This window comes from Gorilla gorilla, chromosome 11, assembly GCF_029281585.2.
Source record: "Gorilla gorilla gorilla isolate KB3781 chromosome 11, NHGRI_mGorGor1-v2.1_pri, whole genome shotgun sequence".
Classification (NCBI taxonomy): Eukaryota; Metazoa; Chordata; class Mammalia; order Primates; family Hominidae; genus Gorilla; species Gorilla gorilla.
The window spans coordinates 91,893,250-91,913,153 of record NC_073235.2 but is presented as its reverse complement, the minus strand read 5'-3'; the positions used below and the strand labels follow the sequence as shown (position 1 = coordinate 91,913,153).

Below are 19,904 nucleotides of genomic sequence, written 5' to 3'. Positions count from 1 at the left end.
CTAGAAAGTCCAGCACTAAATAATAGGAGTTCTAGAAAAAGAATAGAGAAAGAAGTAATTAGCTCCTCCATAGTTCTCTACTCAAAACTCTCCAAGGGGCCCTATATGTAACTCAGAGAAAAAGTCAGAATCTTTTCAATAAGGCCTACCTAGACTTCCCTGTTTAAAATTACAAGCTGCATCCCATGCATGCCATCTTTTCGTCTATTCTCTACCCCACCACAATTCTTACCACCTTCTCTACTCCATATTTTACTTAATGCATGTTGTTTACTGTCTCTATCTTCTGGTGGACTGTGAATACCGCAAGTTTAGAGACTTGACTACTTTTCTCACTACTGTATCCCAAGTGTCTACAATGGTCCCTGGTGTACAGTAAATAATTAACAAAAAATTATTGAATTAATCCAATGAGTTTTAAAGGAAAATAAACAAGCCAAGTTACAGACAAAGGAACAAGAATAAGAATGGTATTGGACTTCTAGTAATACTGGAAATTATAAAATAATAGGACAATAATGTCAACGTTCTGAGAGAATGATTTTCAACCTACAACTCTATAATAATCAAGTGAAAGAGAATAAAAACATTTCCAAACATGCAAGGTCTTAAATTGACCTCCAATGCACTAAAAGAATGCTTCACCAAAACAGGGGAGTGACCAAAGAAAGAGAAAAACCACACCACTAATTGAGTAGAGGTCAAACAAATCCCCAGAATGATGGTGAATATAGATCCTAGGATGACTACTGTGTAGCAGGTTTCCAGAGCAATCAGTCCAGACTGAAGACAGTCAGAAGGCTCTTGGAAATAATCCTTTATGACTCGAAAGAATACCTAATGTATCTGAAAACACTGAGAGAATACTTACAAACTTGAGCAGAATTTGGGGTTGAATTACATGAGAATAGAAAACTAAGCAAATGAAAAAACAAGGCAATCATTAACTCCACAGAAAATAAAAACTTGGTCACAAAAGGAAAAACAATCTGCCTATTACTACATGGCTTGGCTGTGAATTGTGTTAACACAGCTGTGACAATGACTATTGAACTAACCAATTTAACATTTACCCATATGAGGAAAATTGGGGGACAAGTAGGGAAAGTGTGTGTTGTGTATATGCAGGGAGTGCTGATGTGAAAAACAGCTAAAAATTCAGCTTCAATAGATCAGAGTTAACAGATAATACCTAAATCTGAAAAACCTATAATTAGAAATATAAACATTTCTTAGAGATTTCTTAGAGATTCAGAGTTAAATAAAAACTTCAGCTAAAAGATTTGAGAGTGATTGTCTTTGTGGGTAATGGTAGTGGTGTTGGGGAAGTTTTTTCTGAAGAGCCTTGTAAAAATATTTGACTCTTTAAATCAGAATCATATATTACTGATATTATAAATTAAAATAATTTTAAAAGAGCACTAAAACTTTCAAGAGACACATATCAGTTTATAAGTATATGGCTTTTAATTCTATTTTAGGGCCAAGTGAAATATTTTTTTCATAGTTGACTTCTAAAAGGTAATTGTATCCTTTTAGGGAGGCAATACATCCTGCTATGAATGGCTAAAACATACCTGTTTGCTTGTTGGTGTGAGTTTTTCTTCTGGAGACTTTGTACTGAATGTCAATAAACTCTGAAAAGAGAGAATTAATGATGCAAAAGACAAACTGTAGAGTGCAAATCTAAACAAGGTGTTACAGGGTGTTAAAAAATGAGAAGGTCAAATTTTTCATTTTGATATATATATTTGACAATGGAAAAGGAATAAAAGATTTAAACCTATTTAATAACCACGATGAGAGTTACAAGATTATGTCTGAGAGATACTTAAGAAATGGTAATGAATAAAAAATATAACTGACAGACCAAACTCAAGCCACCATTTTAAAAATTGCAAATCAAACACTGAAAAAAAAAAAAGAAAAAAGAAAAAAGAATCATGCAATTTAAAGTATTTTAGTTGTCTTCTGCTTTTTTGCTGTCACAGAGTTAATGCAAGCAATACCTAAGGAACCTCAAAAGTGTGGGGTAAAACGGTAATACATTTACATTAATAATGCTGCTGTACTGAGCATATTAGACAATTTTTTGGGAAATAATCCTTTAATGAAGCTATTTCACCTAGAAACAAACTCACACCAATAGTCATGGGCTATTAGTCTAAAATTCCATGTACAAAGTGATCGCCTTTTTTGAGGGAGGCAGTTACCTGTGATTTTGTTAGGAAGTAAAACTGGGATCTATTTAGCCACTGGTAAGCTTCTGAGGTGAAGGATTCAGGGACATCTCGTGGAACAAACACTCCCCACTGGACTTCCTCTCTGGAGATACCCTTTTGAATATACAATGGCCTTGGCTCACTAGGTTTAAATACAAACACTAGAGGGAAAAAACAAAGAAACAATAACATTTTGCCTGAAAAGGTTAGTTCTAGCCTCAGACTGGCAGATCACACTAATCCTGGGACTCACCCCATTGAGTAACTGGCCCAAGTCATGACTGTTTTAGGCTTTGATTCAAGAGGTATCTACTGTGTGCCTACTATGGGCCAGGCAGGTTAGGAATGAGGGCTATGAGGATGAAAAAGAGAAAGAAGAATTCGTGCTCCAGAGGCCAGGGCCCACTGCAGAAGACAGAAACCAAAATATTATTACAGTAGTATTTTGTCTGTAAGTACTAGAAATGAGATATGTAGAAATTGCTTCAAGAACATAGAGGATGACCAATTAAAGCTTCTCAGGGGCAGTTGGAAATATGTCAAAGTGGTGAAATCTCTTGAATTTTAAAGATTGAGTACGAATTGGCTTGTGGAAAAATAAGAAACATATTGGAGCTCTCCTAGAACTAAGTATGGATGCACACAATGACAAAGTGTTGGGGCAAAGAAGGGCCGTGCCTCAAGCAAAATGGCTTCCAATTAACATCTGATTTGAAGGCAAGTTTGACTCAAATTATATTAAGAAGAAAACTTAGCTCATAGATGTTCTCTTACTACAAAGTGTGGTTTGTACTTACAGTCTGAACCCACTGAAGACTGAGAGATTGCAGCAATATTCTCTGAATTAGGGTCGGGTTCCATAACTCTAACATTTAATTTTGCATTCCACTCCACTGAGGGGGAAAAAAAAGGTGATTCACTTCTAAGGAAAGATTTACCAAAAGCTTTAAAAAACTTCTCTTATTCTTAGGAAGAGCAATCTTATGCTTCCAACTAACACACATGGAGACACACTGAAATGATCTGTAGAATGCTGCATTAAAGTGAGAGACCAAAAGAAAAACATACTGGAACTGTAGCGCTCCTTGTACAAACTATGGAAAGATTATTATTTCATTGAAATTTATGTCTAGTGCTTTTCTGATGCTGCTAAATGTGTACAGTATGTTAACCAGAGTTAACCATACTGAAAAAAGTTACCATACACATTCATTTGTAAGCAGCTACTATGCCTTCCAAACATACACTCAAATGGGTAAAATGCCACTAAGTTCACATTTGTTAGGACTGTGATAGACTACATTTGAATTTAAGCTGTCAGGGATAATGCAGATTAGTAAGCATTAAAAATGAGCAGAAAACATTATTCAAATTGTTACGAGGATGGGGAATATGGAGGGCATCAGAAAGTCACACACACTGAAAACAGTAGAAAAAGGTAAGGATAATGGAAGCTGACTTACCAACAATTAAGCAGTTAATAAATAATGTCTATTACAGGCCCAGTATTCCAAATTTTGGTGGCATGATATGTCACGTAAAAAACTGACTATTCCAAGTACAGACCTGATGATATGATCCCTAAGTCCTAAAATGCCAAAGTTTAATGTCAACTCCTTATGCGCTTTGCCAGATCACTTTAGAGTAAAAAATATCTTACATGCACAGCTCAGCAGATTCCAACAGCAAAGAATGCCATTTTCAGTAGCACCAAGTAGATACTTTGAACATGTCAATCTCCCAAAGCAAAGGTGCCTAGATTAAAACCACAAGGAAGTTAGCAACAGTCAGTTCTAGCAAATTCAGTTACAAAGAACTGCAGGCTTCCAGCGGCTGTATTAGTTCTATGTAATGCAGATTTTTATATAGACACATATGTTTTTGTTTATAATTATCCTGAAGAAAAAAGTGTCTAAGGAGTACAAAAGGAAGGGTCTATTTAGCTATTTCTTTAGGAAAACAGATCGGATGACCAATTCTTTAACACACTGTGCGGTATACCAATTAACATCTAACAGAGAAAATGTACATGAAATGTACAGTCATCTGACAAAAATCCTATTTACCGAGAAGAAGAAAACTTGCGATTTCAATTGTGAAGAAAGTTTTACAAAGTAAATTCAGAATCAGACATGCTGGGAATTAGAGACAATCTCATTAGGCATCTGATTCTGTCCTCAGGCCCAACTACCTGAAGCAGGACCTGAAAATGCTGCTGCTACTTTCCCCTGCACCTCTCAGAAACAATGAGGTTGGCGCATAACACGGTTTTTATGGGAATACACAGAAAATAAGAAGGTTTGGATCCCCTGAGGCTTATGTATAGCTTCTGTTACCATTCAGCACATCCATGAAGGTATTCCAAAGAAAAAATATGTAGGCCAAGAGTTAAATGTTAACCTGAATTTCAGAAATGTTGGCAGTTTGTGGACTCAGAATTTTTGGCTTTCCAGCATTTTGATTAGCTGCGTGCCCCACTGACCTTCAGGCTACTTTTGGAGAGGGCATAAATGACTACTAAAGTTTTAAGACTTGTTTAAATAAGTTAAAAAATAGTACTACATACTTCCCAAAGATTTACCTACCTTATTTTCCCAGCTCGTTGGCAAAATGTACATTTAAGTTCCCATGTTACAGAATCCCATATTGTGACTATCTCCTCAAAACTAACTGCTAGTAAAGAACCATCTTCGGAGAAACAACAGTTAGTTGCTTGATACTTGTGATAACTACCAACAAAGTCACAGGTCCAGCCAACAGCTTTTTCTGTGGAAATATAAGCCATAATGTTCAGAAATTGTGTAAATGCTAGAGAATGCTACAGTAGTTTCCCCTAGCTTCCCATTATCTGAGGGTTCACTTTCTGTGGTTTCAGTTCCTAGGGGTCAACTGAGGTCTGAAAATAGCTGTGTACAGTACAAAAAGATATTCTGAAAGAGAGAGAAAGGCAGAGACAGAGCATGCACATATTCACTTAACTTTTATTACAGTATATTATTGTAATCATTCTATTATTAGTTATTAACCTCTTACTGTGCCTAATTTATAAATTAAACTTTATCTCAGGTATGTATGTATAGGAAAAAAACAGTATATATAGGGTTCGGTACTATCTGCAGTTTCAGGCATCAACTGGGGTGGGGGGGTCTTGGATTGTATCCCCCACTGTTAAAGGGGGACTGCTAAATGAGGGACATTATAAGCAGTAGGGATTAAGAAACAAAGATGCACACACAAATAACAAATAAAATAAAAAAGAAACTAAGACACAAAACAAGAAAACCTGTTCCCCACAACTTCTTTAAGTCAGAACTGCTAGAAAATACTGACTGTTCTGAAATTTATGCCCTCTCCTGGAGACCTTGACCTCCCTCTAGTGGAGGAGTGAAACGACTCTTGGTAAAAGCCCCTTTTACTTTACCCTAAAAAAACAGAATAATCAGCACATGATTAATCAAGAATGCCATTTAAAAAGAACAGATTTGAGGAAAAAGGCATGTAAAATGTAATCTCTTAAATCTATTAAGATTAAGCAATATCCTGTAGAATTCAATAAAGTAGAAAATGTCCTCCCAGGATGGATACAAGTCATGAGAAAAAGAAATTAATTCCTAAAATTGTGCACACTTTAAACATATTTAATAACTTACTGTATATGTCAGAGTCATCTGTTAATATCCACACTTTGAAGTAACCATCTTTGCTAGCTGTAACCAAGGTGGGCTGTTCAGATTTTTCTGCATTACAGAAACAGAGAGCTGTAATGCAGTCTTCGTGTGGCATGTTAATTTTAGTGTTAAGAATAAACCTAGCGGGAAGGAAACCACAAATTTATTCTTGCATGAGGACAAAGTGATGTATATAAGAATTTCTGACATGCTGTACATTTTGCAATAGCATCTTGAACAACAGGCAACTGATAATCACGTAGAGTGACAAACAATTGAGTGCTCTACCTCTAATGGCCACAGGACGCAAAGAGTTCTAATATATCACCTTTGCCCTTGTGTGACTTTAGAGAACATTCTGTGTAGTAGTCAACCCACTAGTACATTGGTACAAAATGAGGATAAAACAGGTCACCAATCAATGATACTCAAAAGCCTACCGTATCAAACTCTGTAGGAAACTTGTATAGAACCCAGATTCCTGCCTACTTTCGAAAATGAAAAATGGAAAGGCCGTGAAACGCCCCACTTGGGGCAAGGAAAAATAGACAGGAAACTACTTAGTCAAACTGGCTGGTCATTATTTACTATTTTTAGTCACCTAAATGACTTCTTAAAGCTTATTTCGAGCTTAGAGGGCAACGCTGTGAATGAAAGACAACTAGGACTGTGTTCTTAAAAGAACATCAAGGCAGCATAGGATTGTGATTTTAAAAAAGCACAAGTTATAACAACAGTGACTAGGGACAACCACTTAATCTCTCTGGGCCTGTTTCTTCACCTATAAAATATAGACAACAGGCTTATCTTACAGTGTTCTTTTGAAGAGTAAGATAATGGGTACAAAGCTCTAAGCCAAGTTCTTGGCACACAGCAAAGATTTGTTAAGTGGTTATTATAGCCACAGTACGAGAGTGGATTCCTTATCTAATTACAACATCCATGCTACATTACACTATGCTACACTTCTATCTACACTCCCTCTTTTCAAAAGGCAGTATGCTGTTAACGGAAGAGCAAGGGAACATTTGGATTCTAACCCTGGATTTGCCTAGAATTCGGTATTATGCCCTTGAGGAGGTGTCACTTTTCCATGTTTCTTTATTCATTATGAGATGACATTATGACTTAGAGGACATCAATGTCTTCTCAGAGCAGAAAGCTTAAAGGTTTTATTAGAATAAAACCTCTCCCATATCTCTAAATCTAAACCTTGTCAAGATGAAACATCTTAAAGACAATTGAAACTGTAAAATGGGAAGTGAAACATTTTATACTTTGAAATTAAGTGGCTACACAGATAGTATTACCCTTGTGTTTTCTTATTATACATCCACAGTTTCATTTGCAATTCAAGCTCAGTTTCCTTTTCTTGCCGCTGTTCCACTGTTGCAAGCCAGTTACCAAAGCAGCCAAACGCAGCCTTTGTTAGTTCAATTTGGATCAGACCATAATCATTAATATATTCTTGCTGTATAATATCTAACTGATGAGTAAAAAAAACCAAAAAGCCAAAATGTTTATTAACATAAATACACAAATGTTACAGCATTCAAGAAATGATAATTAACTATATCCAAGACAACTTCTGTACTGTATAGTAATAGATTTTTAAATAAAGGTAAAAATGAACTAATTGTTACTATGGACACCAAAATTGCCATTAAAAAAGGGAACACATTATATAGTATCAATTTGGTGGTAATTATTCTTCAGTGACCTTGAATATTAGCGATTACTAACACCCACTATATGATACAACAGAACCGTTAATTTATAGTAGTGCTTTTCTTTTGTTTCTAAGAACAAACAGCTTTACATCATCTCAAGGCTAGATTCTCTATCAATAGAAACAAGCAGAACAGAAATAAACCTACAATCTTTAAGAAATGAAAAAAGATAGCCAATGTAAGTAGGCCAGCATTTATTTATGGTTGTTTTAAAAAAATCCCATTTCCTTGCCTATACTAAGTAAATAAAATGCCTACTATTAAGTGTACTAAATGCCTACAATTTACAGGCATTATACTTGAGATAAGCATAAAAAGATTAATATGCTTCCTTTTTTTGAGGGGTCTAATGGCCACGGTGAGAAAGAGCTAGTGTCACAATTGCTATGACAGAGATCTGTAAAGAGTACTGTGGGGCACAAGAAAAGTGGGACATCTGGATTGGACTTATCAGGATTGGAAGAAGTGTTCCTCTTTAATCTACACTGAAAATTTTATCTTCAATATGTGAATATGATAGTGTTTCACCACGAAGCAGATGCAAATTTGTACTGTCAATCTACCTATTTTTGTTTCTTTATCCTTGTGACTCAAAAGCACAGATGTATGGGATAGCTAATAGGAGGGCATTCTGAAACAAAAGACAGAGACAGCACATACAGGAGTGCCAACTGGCTTACATGTAATCTGCAACTGTGGCCTCAATGGAATTATGCTCTGAACAACTGAACTAAGTAACCACGGATAATACTATGTTCAAGTAAACATATGCACAGGATCTTGTTTTAAAAGCTACTAAACAAATTGCTTGACTGCAGTGGTACTGTAAAGAGCTTTCATTAATTTCAAGGCTAATGAATCAAAATCTTACATTGTATAACTGTTTATCATTCTGGAGAGAATAAAACTGCAGGTGGCCAGGTTTTCCATTCAAAACCAAAGCTTTAGTTCTTGGATCAATCATCAAACCAGTGAAGATACTCCTATCTGCAGAAGTAGTGACAAATAACAGGTGAAATAAGAGAAATATGCACTCTTTAAAATGTTCATGATTCCAAATCCACTGAGTTCTGCAATACCTTTCACTAGGCCTTGAATTACTGCAGATGCTTCAAGGTTTCGGTGAATTATTATTATCTCTGTGGGTAGAAAAAAATAAGTATTTAAATACCAATAGGTTAGAGAAAGCTTGTCCAACCTGTGGCTCAGGGTGGCTTCTTATGCAGCCTAACACAAATTCATAAACTTTCTGAAAACATTATTATTATTTTTAGCTCATCAGCTATCATTAGTGTTAGTATATTTTATGTCTGGCCCAAGACAATTCTTTTTCCAATGTGGCTCAGGGAAGCCAAAAGATTGGACACCCCTGGGTTAGAGCTTCAAGGTGAAGGAGTCACGTGAGTTTATATTCTGAAATATACCAGAATACAAAACAACCCAGTAAGTTCAATGAACTCAGAGTACTACTAGAAAATCAGGAATACATTTTGTGAGTTAGTGGAAAATCTAGGGGTGGGGATAGGGGCTTTTCTGTTGGAGTCTTTAAGTTTTTATCAGTTGTGCCTATGAACACATTTTAAGTGTTAATGCAAAATCTATAAAGAGTATATCTAATAAAGATAGTTTAACTTTTTCATGCCACTAAATGGACTGCTCACAGTTATGTTCTTTTTTGAAAGAAAAGGAAGTGGATTTACAAAGATATCCTAGTCTAGGCTGAGTAGTCACTGGATGAACAAAGTTTTGGAGAAATATAAGACTGCCTCTATTTCTATCAAATCTACAGGACTCTTGCCCCGAGGTAACAGCTGTATCAAAAGAGAATCTTGCAGTATTCTTTTGAAAACGCCAGGTTTATAAAAGCACCAATGTCCACTTCCAAACCTTCCCTTTACTTCCTCATGTCATCCCACACTAAAAGACTTTGAAAATGTAAGTGGCACATCAATAACCAAATACACTTAGCCTTCCGTTTTATAAAAATAATTCTCAAAAATGTTGAATTCTGGTGGTGCCTGGGGGTAGAGAGGGGTGGAAAAGAGAGGAGTAATGCAAGGAAAAGAAGGCTCATTAAATCTCATATGCTACTCTTAGTTTTAGGTCTCTTTATTCTCTGTTCCCTACAGATGCTAGCTAATTTATGGTGTTTATATATTTCCTCACAATAAAAAATTTAGACTTACTATTATCAGAGTGAGAAGTGCAGAATAAATCTCCTGCAGGCGAGACTGAGATATGTTCAATAGTAGCTCCTAAACGCGGGAGAAACTCCTTATTCTTCTCTGTTGCATCGCGCCACTCTACAAGTACAGATTCACGACCGCCACTCAGCAGACTGGTGCCTTCATATCCATTCAAGGAAATTAAAAGGATGGTGTTTTGAGGAAAAAAGAGAAAGAAAAATATAATTAACACTTTTGTTTTTCCTACCATACTAGAGAAATAAACTCATTTAAAGCTATAAAAAGTGTCTTCGTATCTTTTAATATACTCTGAAGACAAATGATCACTGGTTCAGGAATTTTTTTTCCAGTGATATCTGATTAGTTTGTTGCTGACCAACTCCTCTGTTGACAACTAGAAAAGCTGGACAAACAAACATCTTTTAGGCCAAGATAGCTTCACTGATAAATTTTTCTAAACATTTAAATACTATACCAAAAATATTATATATATATAAAAAAAAGCCGATTTCACGACAGATGAAAATTCTTAAGCAAAATACTATACCAATGATATATTAAAGGGTATCATGTCATCGCAGTTTACTGCAAGAATGAGATTACCTTAACAGCTGAAAAATAAATTAATGTAACCCCACTTACAGAACAAAAGGAAAACACCATGATTATTTGAATAGATGCAGAAACAACAAATGACAGAATTCTATACGTATTCATGATAATACCTCTCAGAAACTCAGGAATGGATGGGACCCTTTGAATCTCATCAAGAGTACTTGGATAACATCTATAGCAAACACCACACTAAAAGTTAAACTATTGAAAACTTTCCCTTTGTGATTAAGAATATTATTACCATTTTGATTCAACGTTAACTGGATGTCCAGTGCACTGAAATGAAACCAGAAAGGCTTAAGGATTGGAAAGAAGGAAATAATCACTTCCATGTTCACAGACAGCATGACTACATCAAGGCATAGCCAAAATAGTTTATAGATAAACTTATGGAATAAGTAAATTTAGCTGATTATAAGAGAAATATACAACAATCAATTTTATTTTTAAATACTAGGAAGTCAATTAGAATATAGAGTAAAAAATACTATCAAAAGACCATCAAATGTCTAGTGAAAAATATATATGAGAACCATACAGAAAAAAAATCCTAACTCATGGATATAAAGACCTAAAAAGTGGAAAAGTATTTATTATGATTACAAATTAAAATACTCAATACTATAAAAACATCAATTCTCCTCAAATAGAGCAACAGCTGTATTGTCAACACGGTAGCCACCAGTCAAATGTGGCCAATTAAATCTAATGGTTTGAAAACTAACAAAAGCCTGCAAAAGACTACCTTAATGACTAAATGGATAAATAGGACACTGTTTCAGACTGTTTTCTCAAAAGTATTCCATCAAATAACCATTTTTCATTCTTTCATGAATCTAAAACAACTGGTTTTAAAGATCACTGGTTTATAATGGGGTTTTTATCAAATTTTCTAAAGCTGCAAGCTGATAAAATCTAGCTAAACAGAAGACTAAAGGTATGTAGTTGTGATGTACACAAAATTAAGAAGTTTAATCTGATATATACACATATATGATACATTGTGCATATAGTTCATATATGCCTCAAGTTATGAAGTTCTCAAAAACAACCAAAATCTGTATTTCTTTTATATTTACACAGCTATTTTTTCTTTTCCTAGTAACTCATACCCACACAGTCAGTAAGGACATTTCACTGACAACTATGTACTGTAACCATTATTTCTCATTTAAAAATATTCATGCTACTTGAAATATAATATCAAGAATTCAAATAATGCCCAGGCACGGTAGCTCACGCCTGTAATCCCAGCACTTTGGGAGGTGGAGGCTGGGGGGATCACCTGAGGTCAGGAGTTTGAGACCAGCCTGGCAACATGGTGAAACCCCATCTCTACAAAAAATACAAATAATTAGCTGGGCGCGGTGGTGCGTGCCTGTAGTCCCAGCTACTTAGGGGGCTGAGGTGGGAGGACCACTTGAGCCCAGGAAGTCGAGGTTGCAGTGAGCCAAGATGGTGCCACTGCACTCCAGCTTGGGTAACAAAGTGAGACCTTGTCTAAAAAAAAAAAAACCCCTGCCTGGAACATATACAGACACATACATATGGATACCAAGCACTCACTAGTATTTTGAGGGTGTGGAGTGGGAAGGAGGGTAAAAAATACAAATGAGCAGCCTACATTGTCTCCATACACTAGTCATTACTCCCCAAACCGTAATCGGGTTGAAGGTGTCTCCTATTTCCTGGGGCTTCCGGGCATTACACCCAAGTAAGCCTCTAAGGATACCACAGCATATGGTACCATCTAAGACTTGTCCTGTCAGTCTCCAGGAAGACCTGCAGAAAGAAAAATCACTTTTCCTGGCTTCTCATTTTTTAGGTACACAATCTTCTCTGTATGTAGTAACTTTCTTAAAGAACCAGTCAAATAAACTGACATAACTCTCACCACATGGGTGTGAGGATGCTAAAAGTAAACACAGACAAGATGTACTTCCCTGTATTTCTGTTGAAGACCACTTTACTTTAAAGGTATTTTTACTCGCTATAGCTACACTACACAAAGCTGTGACAGAAGTCATGCAGCTTAAATGAAACAATGATGGAGATTAATTTAAAATAGCTAATGTCAAATAAGGCCATGTAACAGTTAAAAACAAGAGCTCTAAAATCAGAACCAGGTCCAAACCCACCTACCCACCATGTCATGTTAGGCAAGTTAATTATCAACTCCAAATCCTACTTCCTTTATCTGTAAAATGAGTATAATGCCACTCATTTCCTACGGCCAATGATTAAATCAGATAATGGATGTAGTGTTAGAATAGTTACTTGCACCTGATAAGCTACAGTTATGGACCACACACACTTAGTTATGTAGACAGATATACCTTCAAAAAGTCATATAATTTAAATAGGTTATTTATGTAAACAACAGAGATTTTTATCACAAATGTACACTTTAGAACTTTGAAGGGCTTCAAAACCTAAAGCATATTGTGCTGAGCAAAGCCCAAAATACAGGGGTAATACACAAGTGTTTGGAATTCATTTGGCTCATGCAGTTTTAAATCTTCCAAACTAAAAATACAGTGAATTAAAACACTTGAATCATATTTTCAAAAGTTCATTTTAATAATTAAACCCGCACTTACCTGTCACTGAAAAAGCCAAATCCATAACCATATCATGGTGCCAATGTAAACATGTGTACGTATATTTCTTATCATCATAAAAATTCCTCCTATTGGAGAAAGACAAAACTCTTATTTTGACCATAGGTTTAAGTTAGGAAAACAATGGCATGCCAAATACAATAAACATAATATATACCAAACATAATAAATCATAATATAAAGGCTTCTGGTCTTAATGTGCACACTTTCTATTTCTAACCAGAGTGACTGACTTCTATAAATAATATGCCATCTGTGGTACCCTCCTAGATATTCACTATTGTCAGTCTTTCCTTTTTGGATAAAGGCAAACAAAAAGTTTTCTTCAATAAAATGATTATGAGCAACAAAAAATGTTTCACTCACTTTATAAGTCCAAGGCTAGAAATTCTAAAACAGTAAGTATGAAATGAAAAGCACACAAAAAAGGAAAGGGAGGCTGTTTCTTGGGACCCAGAGATAGCCCTGTTCTACAGGACTAACGTAAAATAGTACATAAATGATTGCCATGCTCTTCATGAGCAAACTGACCAAAGACGAATTTTGCCATCCATGTGACCAGATGCGATGCAGTCTTCCGTTGGGTGACATGCTACACATGTAAAATTGTTCTTAGCATGCTTCTTATTTCTTGATGATGATAAAGTAAACCTAGGAGAAAAAAAAACAAACTCCCTTAATTATTAAAGTCTCTTGATAAGTGGTGATGTAGTTAAGTAAAAGAGAGTTCCCAGCAATAGCAACCAAAATTGTAGAGCTCAGAATTCAATAAATATAACCGCAGGATTTTTTTTAAAAAGAAAATTTTGATCAAGAATCAAGCATTCTGTTTTGTAAACATACATCAATATACAATATGAACTTCATGTAACTAATATTCTACCATAATAATTTATCTATGGAAGCCACTGACATTTAAGTAAAGATTTTAGTGATTTTTTTTGGCCTGGGCAAAGCTTGTTCAAATTTCTCACTGAACCTACATTTTAGCATGAGGCATAATCAAACCTGAGACATTAGATCTGAGACAAATGGCTAATGCATCTGAAAGGACAAATCCAAAGGGATCAATCTACTTGTTATAATATCTAGCCTATTTCCTATTCTTTGGCTGAATACTTGTCAATCTTCAGGCTCTGAAGAAGTCAGGATCAATATTATACTAAAAAGAAAGCAATTGGCCGGGCACAGTGGCTCACGCCTGTAATCCCAGCACTTTCGGAGGCTGAGGCGGGTGGATCACCTGAGGTCAGGAATTCAAGACCAGCCTGACCAATATGGTGAAGCCCCATCTCTACTAAAAATACAAAAATTTGCCAGCCTGGTGGCAGACGCCTGTAGTCCCAGCTACTCAGGAGGCTGAGACAGGACAATCACTTGAACCCGGGAGGCAGAGGTTACAGTGAGCCGAGAACACACCATTGCACCAGCCTGGGCGACAGAGCAAGACTCCATCTCAAAAAAAAAAAAAAAAGCAATCTTGGCAGGGTAAAAGGGAAGAGGTAGTTATTACTTTCAAATAGTTAACTATTCAATACTTAGCACTAGCTGCTCTAAATACGTCACCTCATTCATCATTACAACTCTGTTAGGTAGATATTATCTCTATTTTAAATATGTTTTAAATTGAGGTGCAGTGGGGATCAAATAGACTAAATCTGATCCAATTAAAACTTACATATCTCAAAGCCTACATTCATTCCTACATTCATAAAATGACAATGAGAATCATGGGGTGAAACCCTGTCAAACTACATCCAACTTTGACTCCAAGAATGCAGACTAGAATTTAGGTGTATAGGGCTTTTGACTGGAAAAAGCTTCCTAGGTTTTGGTGACTAATAGTATGCTTAAAAACTATACAGTATGGTTAAAAACTGTACCTCCATACTTCACAGTCTTACACTCTCTTGCAACATAAAACTAGGAATAGCTTTGGACTATAGGTATTAGGGAGAAATAAAATTATAAAGAACTCTTGAGCAAATAAAATAAAGCTAATAAAAAGTAATTCTTACCTTGATGTTGTTTTCTTTTTGAAAAAATAAACAGACAAGTAAAATTCCCGTACTGCGGCAACATATACTCCCTGGTATTTCAAAAAGAAGATAAACATTCACAAAAATAGTCAACACTCTTTTTTTTTTCTTTTTTTTTGAGACAAAGTCTCGCTCTTGTCCCCCAGGCTGGAGTGCGATGGTGCGATCTCGGCTCACTGCAAACTCTGCCTCCTGAGTTCAAGTGATTCTCCTGCCTCAGCCTCCCAAGTAGCTGGGATTACAGGCACCTACCACCACGCCTGGCTAATTCTTGTATTTCTAGTAGAGATGGGTTTCACCATGTTGGTCAGGCTGGTCTCGTACTCCTGACCTCAGGTGATCCGCCCGCCTCGGCCTCCCAAAGTGCTGGGATTACAGGAGTGAGCCACTGCGCCCGGCCCAACACTGTTTAAAAAGAAACATTCCCCCACAAAAGTTAACAGTAACTTTGTTCAGCTGATAAGAGTATATTAATATGATATATTCCACTTTGGCTGTAGAAAGAATAATCATACTATTAAAACAATGATAGAAAATTAAAAGATGAACTTAGGTCCTAAATCCTAAAACTAGACTCTCAAGCTTAAAGTACAATGACTAGAATTTTTTTCCATTAGGAATAACTTATATACACTAAAATGCAATGTTTGATATACATGTACATCTACATAACCACTGCCACAATCAGGATCTAGAATATTTCCTTCCTCAGAAATGCCCCCTCCTCCCTCTTTACAGTCATTCCTCAATGTTTCCATCCCACCTATCTGTTTCGATCACCATAGCTTATGTCTCTGCTGGTTGTAGAATTTCACATTCATGGAATGGTAAAATATACACTCTTTTCTGCTTGTCCTCTGTGGCTCAACATCATCCATCATCTTTTTGAATTTAATCTACGTTCTCATGTGTGTCATTAGCTCCTTTTTATTGCTGAGCAGCACTCCATTGTATGCATATCACATTTGTTTATTCTCTTGCTGATGAATATTTGGGTTAATTTACATTTTGGAGCTATTATGAATAATCACTCTTGTACACATCATTTTGTGGTTATGTTTTCATCTCTCTATGTAGGAATGGAATCGCTAGGTAAATGTATTTAACTTTGCTCTATATCCTGTCAACATTAGCTATTCTAGTGGACCTAAAGTGGTATGTTGCTACGGTTTTAATTCGTATTTATTTGATGACTAACAATGCTGAAGAATGCTGACATTAATGATGTTAAAGAAGTTTACTCTGAGAAATTAACTCTTTTCAGAATAATGCCAAAATAATGCTACAAAACTTAAGACTAAAGAAGCATGCCGCTACAGTGATGTCCGGAGGCTTTTCATAGCATTTGATTTTAAAATAGTAAAGTAACTGTTAACAGGGAATGGCTGAAGAAATCACAGTATAAACATCAGTTATAATTTATGAAAAACATGTTAGTATACACACATGCTGCAATGTTAAGTGAAAAAAAAGATGAAAAGACTTCTGATCTTAGTTCTCTTCGGGAAAAGTTATTTTATGAATGTTAAGAAAAAAGCCTAGAAAGAGATTCTTCAATTATCACTGGTGAGATTATAGGTTTTATTTCCTCATTATATTTTTCTGTAGTTTCCAAATTTTCTATAATGGGCATATTAATTATGAACAGGGAGGCCATAATTTCTAAAGACACATAGTCTAAGAGAGTTTACAAAGGCAATAGGACAGAACACACAAAAATAAGGATAGTCCTAAAAAATCTATACCATAAATACACGCTAAAGCAATGAAGAGGCTTCTTAGTTACTAATACAAATATAGTAATTCAAGGGAATATAAAATCACTGTAACATAAAATGCTCAGAAGAGAGACTGCAGGAAGGAAATTTTAGGTACAAAACAGAAAACGAACAAAACAAAATTTACCTCGTTTCCAAAGGCAATGCACTTGGGTGACTGGTTTATGTAATCCAAAACAAAGGACAGCTCCTTGGCTTCTACTTCCTGGCTTGATGATTTTGACAGTTTCACTGAAACCAGCTGAAATATATCTAGCCAAAGAAAGCTATATTAATATAAAGCTTCTCTAGAGAGAGCAAACATGTGCAAGGAATTTACTCTTTTTTTTTTTTTTTTTTTTTTGAGACAAAGTCTTGCTCTGTCGCCCAGGCTGGAGTGCGGTGGTGTGATCTTGGTTCACTGCAACCTCTGCCTCCCAGGTTCAAGCAATTCTCTTGCCTCAGCCTCCTGAGTAGCTGGGACTACAGGCATGTGACATCAAGCCTGGCTAATTTTTGTATTTTTAGTAGGGATGGGGTTCCACCATGTTGGCCAGGCTGGTCTCAAACTCCTGACCTCAAGTGATCCACCCATCTTGCCTCCCAAATTGCTATTATAGGTGTGAGCCACTGTGCCTGGCCCTATGAAACTGCTAATCAGTACTCTAGAATTTATTTGATGCAAGATAATAATTCTAGGCTAATCTTGAACAAAACATACCTTAAAGGTGGACTCTTTGTTTGAATGAGCAAGTTTTAAATGGAAGTCTAATTCCATAACTCATGTACATAAATGCCCCAAATATATAGAAATACAAATCTGGGAGGCCGAGGCGGGTGGATCACGAGGTCAGGAGATCAAGACCATCCTGGCTAACATGGTGAAACCCTGTCTCTACTAAAAAAATACAAAAAATTAGCCAGGCGTGGTGGTGGGTGCCTGTAGTCTCAGCTACTCGGGAGGCTGAGGCAGGAGAATGGCGTGAACCTGGGAGGTGGAAGTTGCAGTGAGCCGAGACTGTGCCACTGCACTCCAGCCTGGGTGACAGAGCAAGACTCTGTCTCAAAAAAAAAAAAAAGAAATACAAATCAACTTGTATCTTACATTTTACATTCCAAAGTATTAAGCTGGGTGTTAAAATGGAAAAAGAATATGAATGTTGGTCAACTGAATAGCTAAAAGCAACAAATCATCTGAGAGTTTTCAGAAATGCTATGATGGGCCTGCCATAATATTAGGGTAAAATCTCCTTTTCTGTAATACCGACATATTCTTCTCTTTATATCCCTTTAAAAAATCATCTCCTTAAGGGTATTCTTTTTACTCAGAGTAAAAGCAAAAGTCCTTCCAATAGCCTATGATGCTAAATATAATCTATTCTCCACTGGCTCACTTCCACCGGCCTCCCTTCTCCAACACAGCTGCACAGCCCTTCTTCCTCTCATTTAGTATTTACTCCTCCTATGTTGCCCATTTCCCTCCCCTGCTTTATTTTTCTCTAGACCACCTTTCATCTTGCTGTATCATATTAACTAATCCAGTCAGTTTACTACTGGGACTTCGAAGTGTTTTGTTTTGTGCAATCATAACAGTATTTAGCACACGGTGGGTGCTCAATTAGGTGTTGAATGACTATATGACACAGTCAAGAAATAATACCATCAAAAATAACACGTAAATGAAAGGCTAATTTGTTTTTAAACCAGAGAAGTAACTGCAACACGATTTATTCAGTTTTCTATCAGAGAGTCTGGTTTTGGGCTGTGGAACACAGATAACACAAAAAGGGTACACATATATGTATAATATATGTTTTTGTATTTGAGTATGAGAGGCCAGTGGTGCAGTAAGCAAGCCAGCTAGCACAGGGGATCTTTTCAAGCCTGACTGACATTTTTATGTAGCAGCTATCCAGATTTTCTTATGCTGGGTGCCCATTATATGCCAAGTACTGAAGATTAATAATAGATCTCATTATGAGAAGGATTTAGATTACAACACAAGATCTTTACTTTAGATCAGTCGTTTTCCATCCCGTCTTGCATATTAGACACAACTGAGAAATTTTTCAGTAAACTAGGCCCCAGCACACAGAATCTTATTAAGTTCTTCATGTGATTCTTATGTGTAGTCAGTGTTTAGAATCATGGGTAAAAAGTTTTGCTAGCAGCTATTGGCAACTACTTTTCCAAGTGGGGAATCATGGAGTGAGTACAGGAAGTTGTTACCAAATACGAGTGATGAGCAGAATCACCTGGGACGATATTAAAAATGCAGATTCCTAAAGTACACCCCAAACCTAGTGATCAACCACCTGTCAGGAAGATTAGGAACCTGAATTTTTCGTAAACATGTGAACTGTTGTCAGAAATCCATGTATTCAACATACGAAACCGAACTTAAATATCAAAAAGAGTGCTATGTTTGAAGTAGTCATCTGGCAACATGACTTAATTATTTTTAAGAACGTTGCCATCTCCAGAACATTTTTTGAAATGTCCTTTGGAGGTGGTTTAGTGATCCTCCCACCTCAGCCTCCTGAGTAGCTAGGACTGTAGCCACATCTAACTTACTTTTCTTTCTTTTTTTCTTTTTAGAGACAGGGTCATGGTATATGTTGCCTAGGCTGGTCTCAAACTCCTGACCTCAAGCAATCCTCCTGCCCTGGCCTCCCAAAGCACTGGGATTACAGTTGTCAGCCATCATGCCCGGCCCCACTATCATCTTAAAGCTGCTTCATATTCTTCATTCTGAACACAACTGTATTTTATGGAGGACACCATAGCATACAGTGGCATTCCTGAATGTGGGGATCAGAAAATTTCTATAGATGTGTCCTCATGTCAGTGTTCTGTTTTACAAACTCTATGGTAAGGGACAATTATTTCTAATCACTGACAATATTCTAGGAATTCCTAAAATGCTGATGCACAGCAGTTTCAATGGACCAATGTTCCAAAGACAGTGAAAATGTAATAATAACTTAGTCACATTATTGGTTCTTAATATCAACCAGTTTTTTTTTTTTTTGGAGACAGAGTCTCACTCTGTCACCCAGGCTGGAG

The 19,904-nt window shown here is 36.3% G+C and overlaps 1 protein-coding gene across 1 annotated transcript in view; it reads right to left on the bottom strand.

The window, feature by feature from the left end:
- WDR75 (WD repeat domain 75) overlaps positions 1-19,904 on the bottom strand; it is a 34,153-nt gene that overhangs the window by 3,108 nt on the left and 11,141 nt on the right. Inside the window, exons 5-18 of the mRNA XM_004032947.3 lie at positions 16,987-17,111; positions 15,061-15,131; positions 13,574-13,693; positions 13,022-13,110; positions 9,807-9,965; positions 8,700-8,759; positions 8,492-8,607; positions 7,201-7,376; positions 5,873-6,030; positions 4,808-4,988; positions 3,883-3,977; positions 3,020-3,115; positions 2,214-2,383; positions 1,578-1,637 (exon numbers count right to left, since the gene is read on the bottom strand). Of these exons, the coding sequence (XP_004032995.1) occupies positions 1,578-1,637; positions 2,214-2,383; positions 3,020-3,115; positions 3,883-3,977; positions 4,808-4,988; positions 5,873-6,030; positions 7,201-7,376; positions 8,492-8,607; positions 8,700-8,759; positions 9,807-9,965; positions 13,022-13,110; positions 13,574-13,693; positions 15,061-15,131; positions 16,987-17,111 (1,676 nt within the window). The remainder of the gene's footprint in view (positions 1-1,577; positions 1,638-2,213; positions 2,384-3,019; positions 3,116-3,882; positions 3,978-4,807; positions 4,989-5,872; positions 6,031-7,200; positions 7,377-8,491; positions 8,608-8,699; positions 8,760-9,806; positions 9,966-13,021; positions 13,111-13,573; positions 13,694-15,060; positions 15,132-16,986; positions 17,112-19,904) is intronic.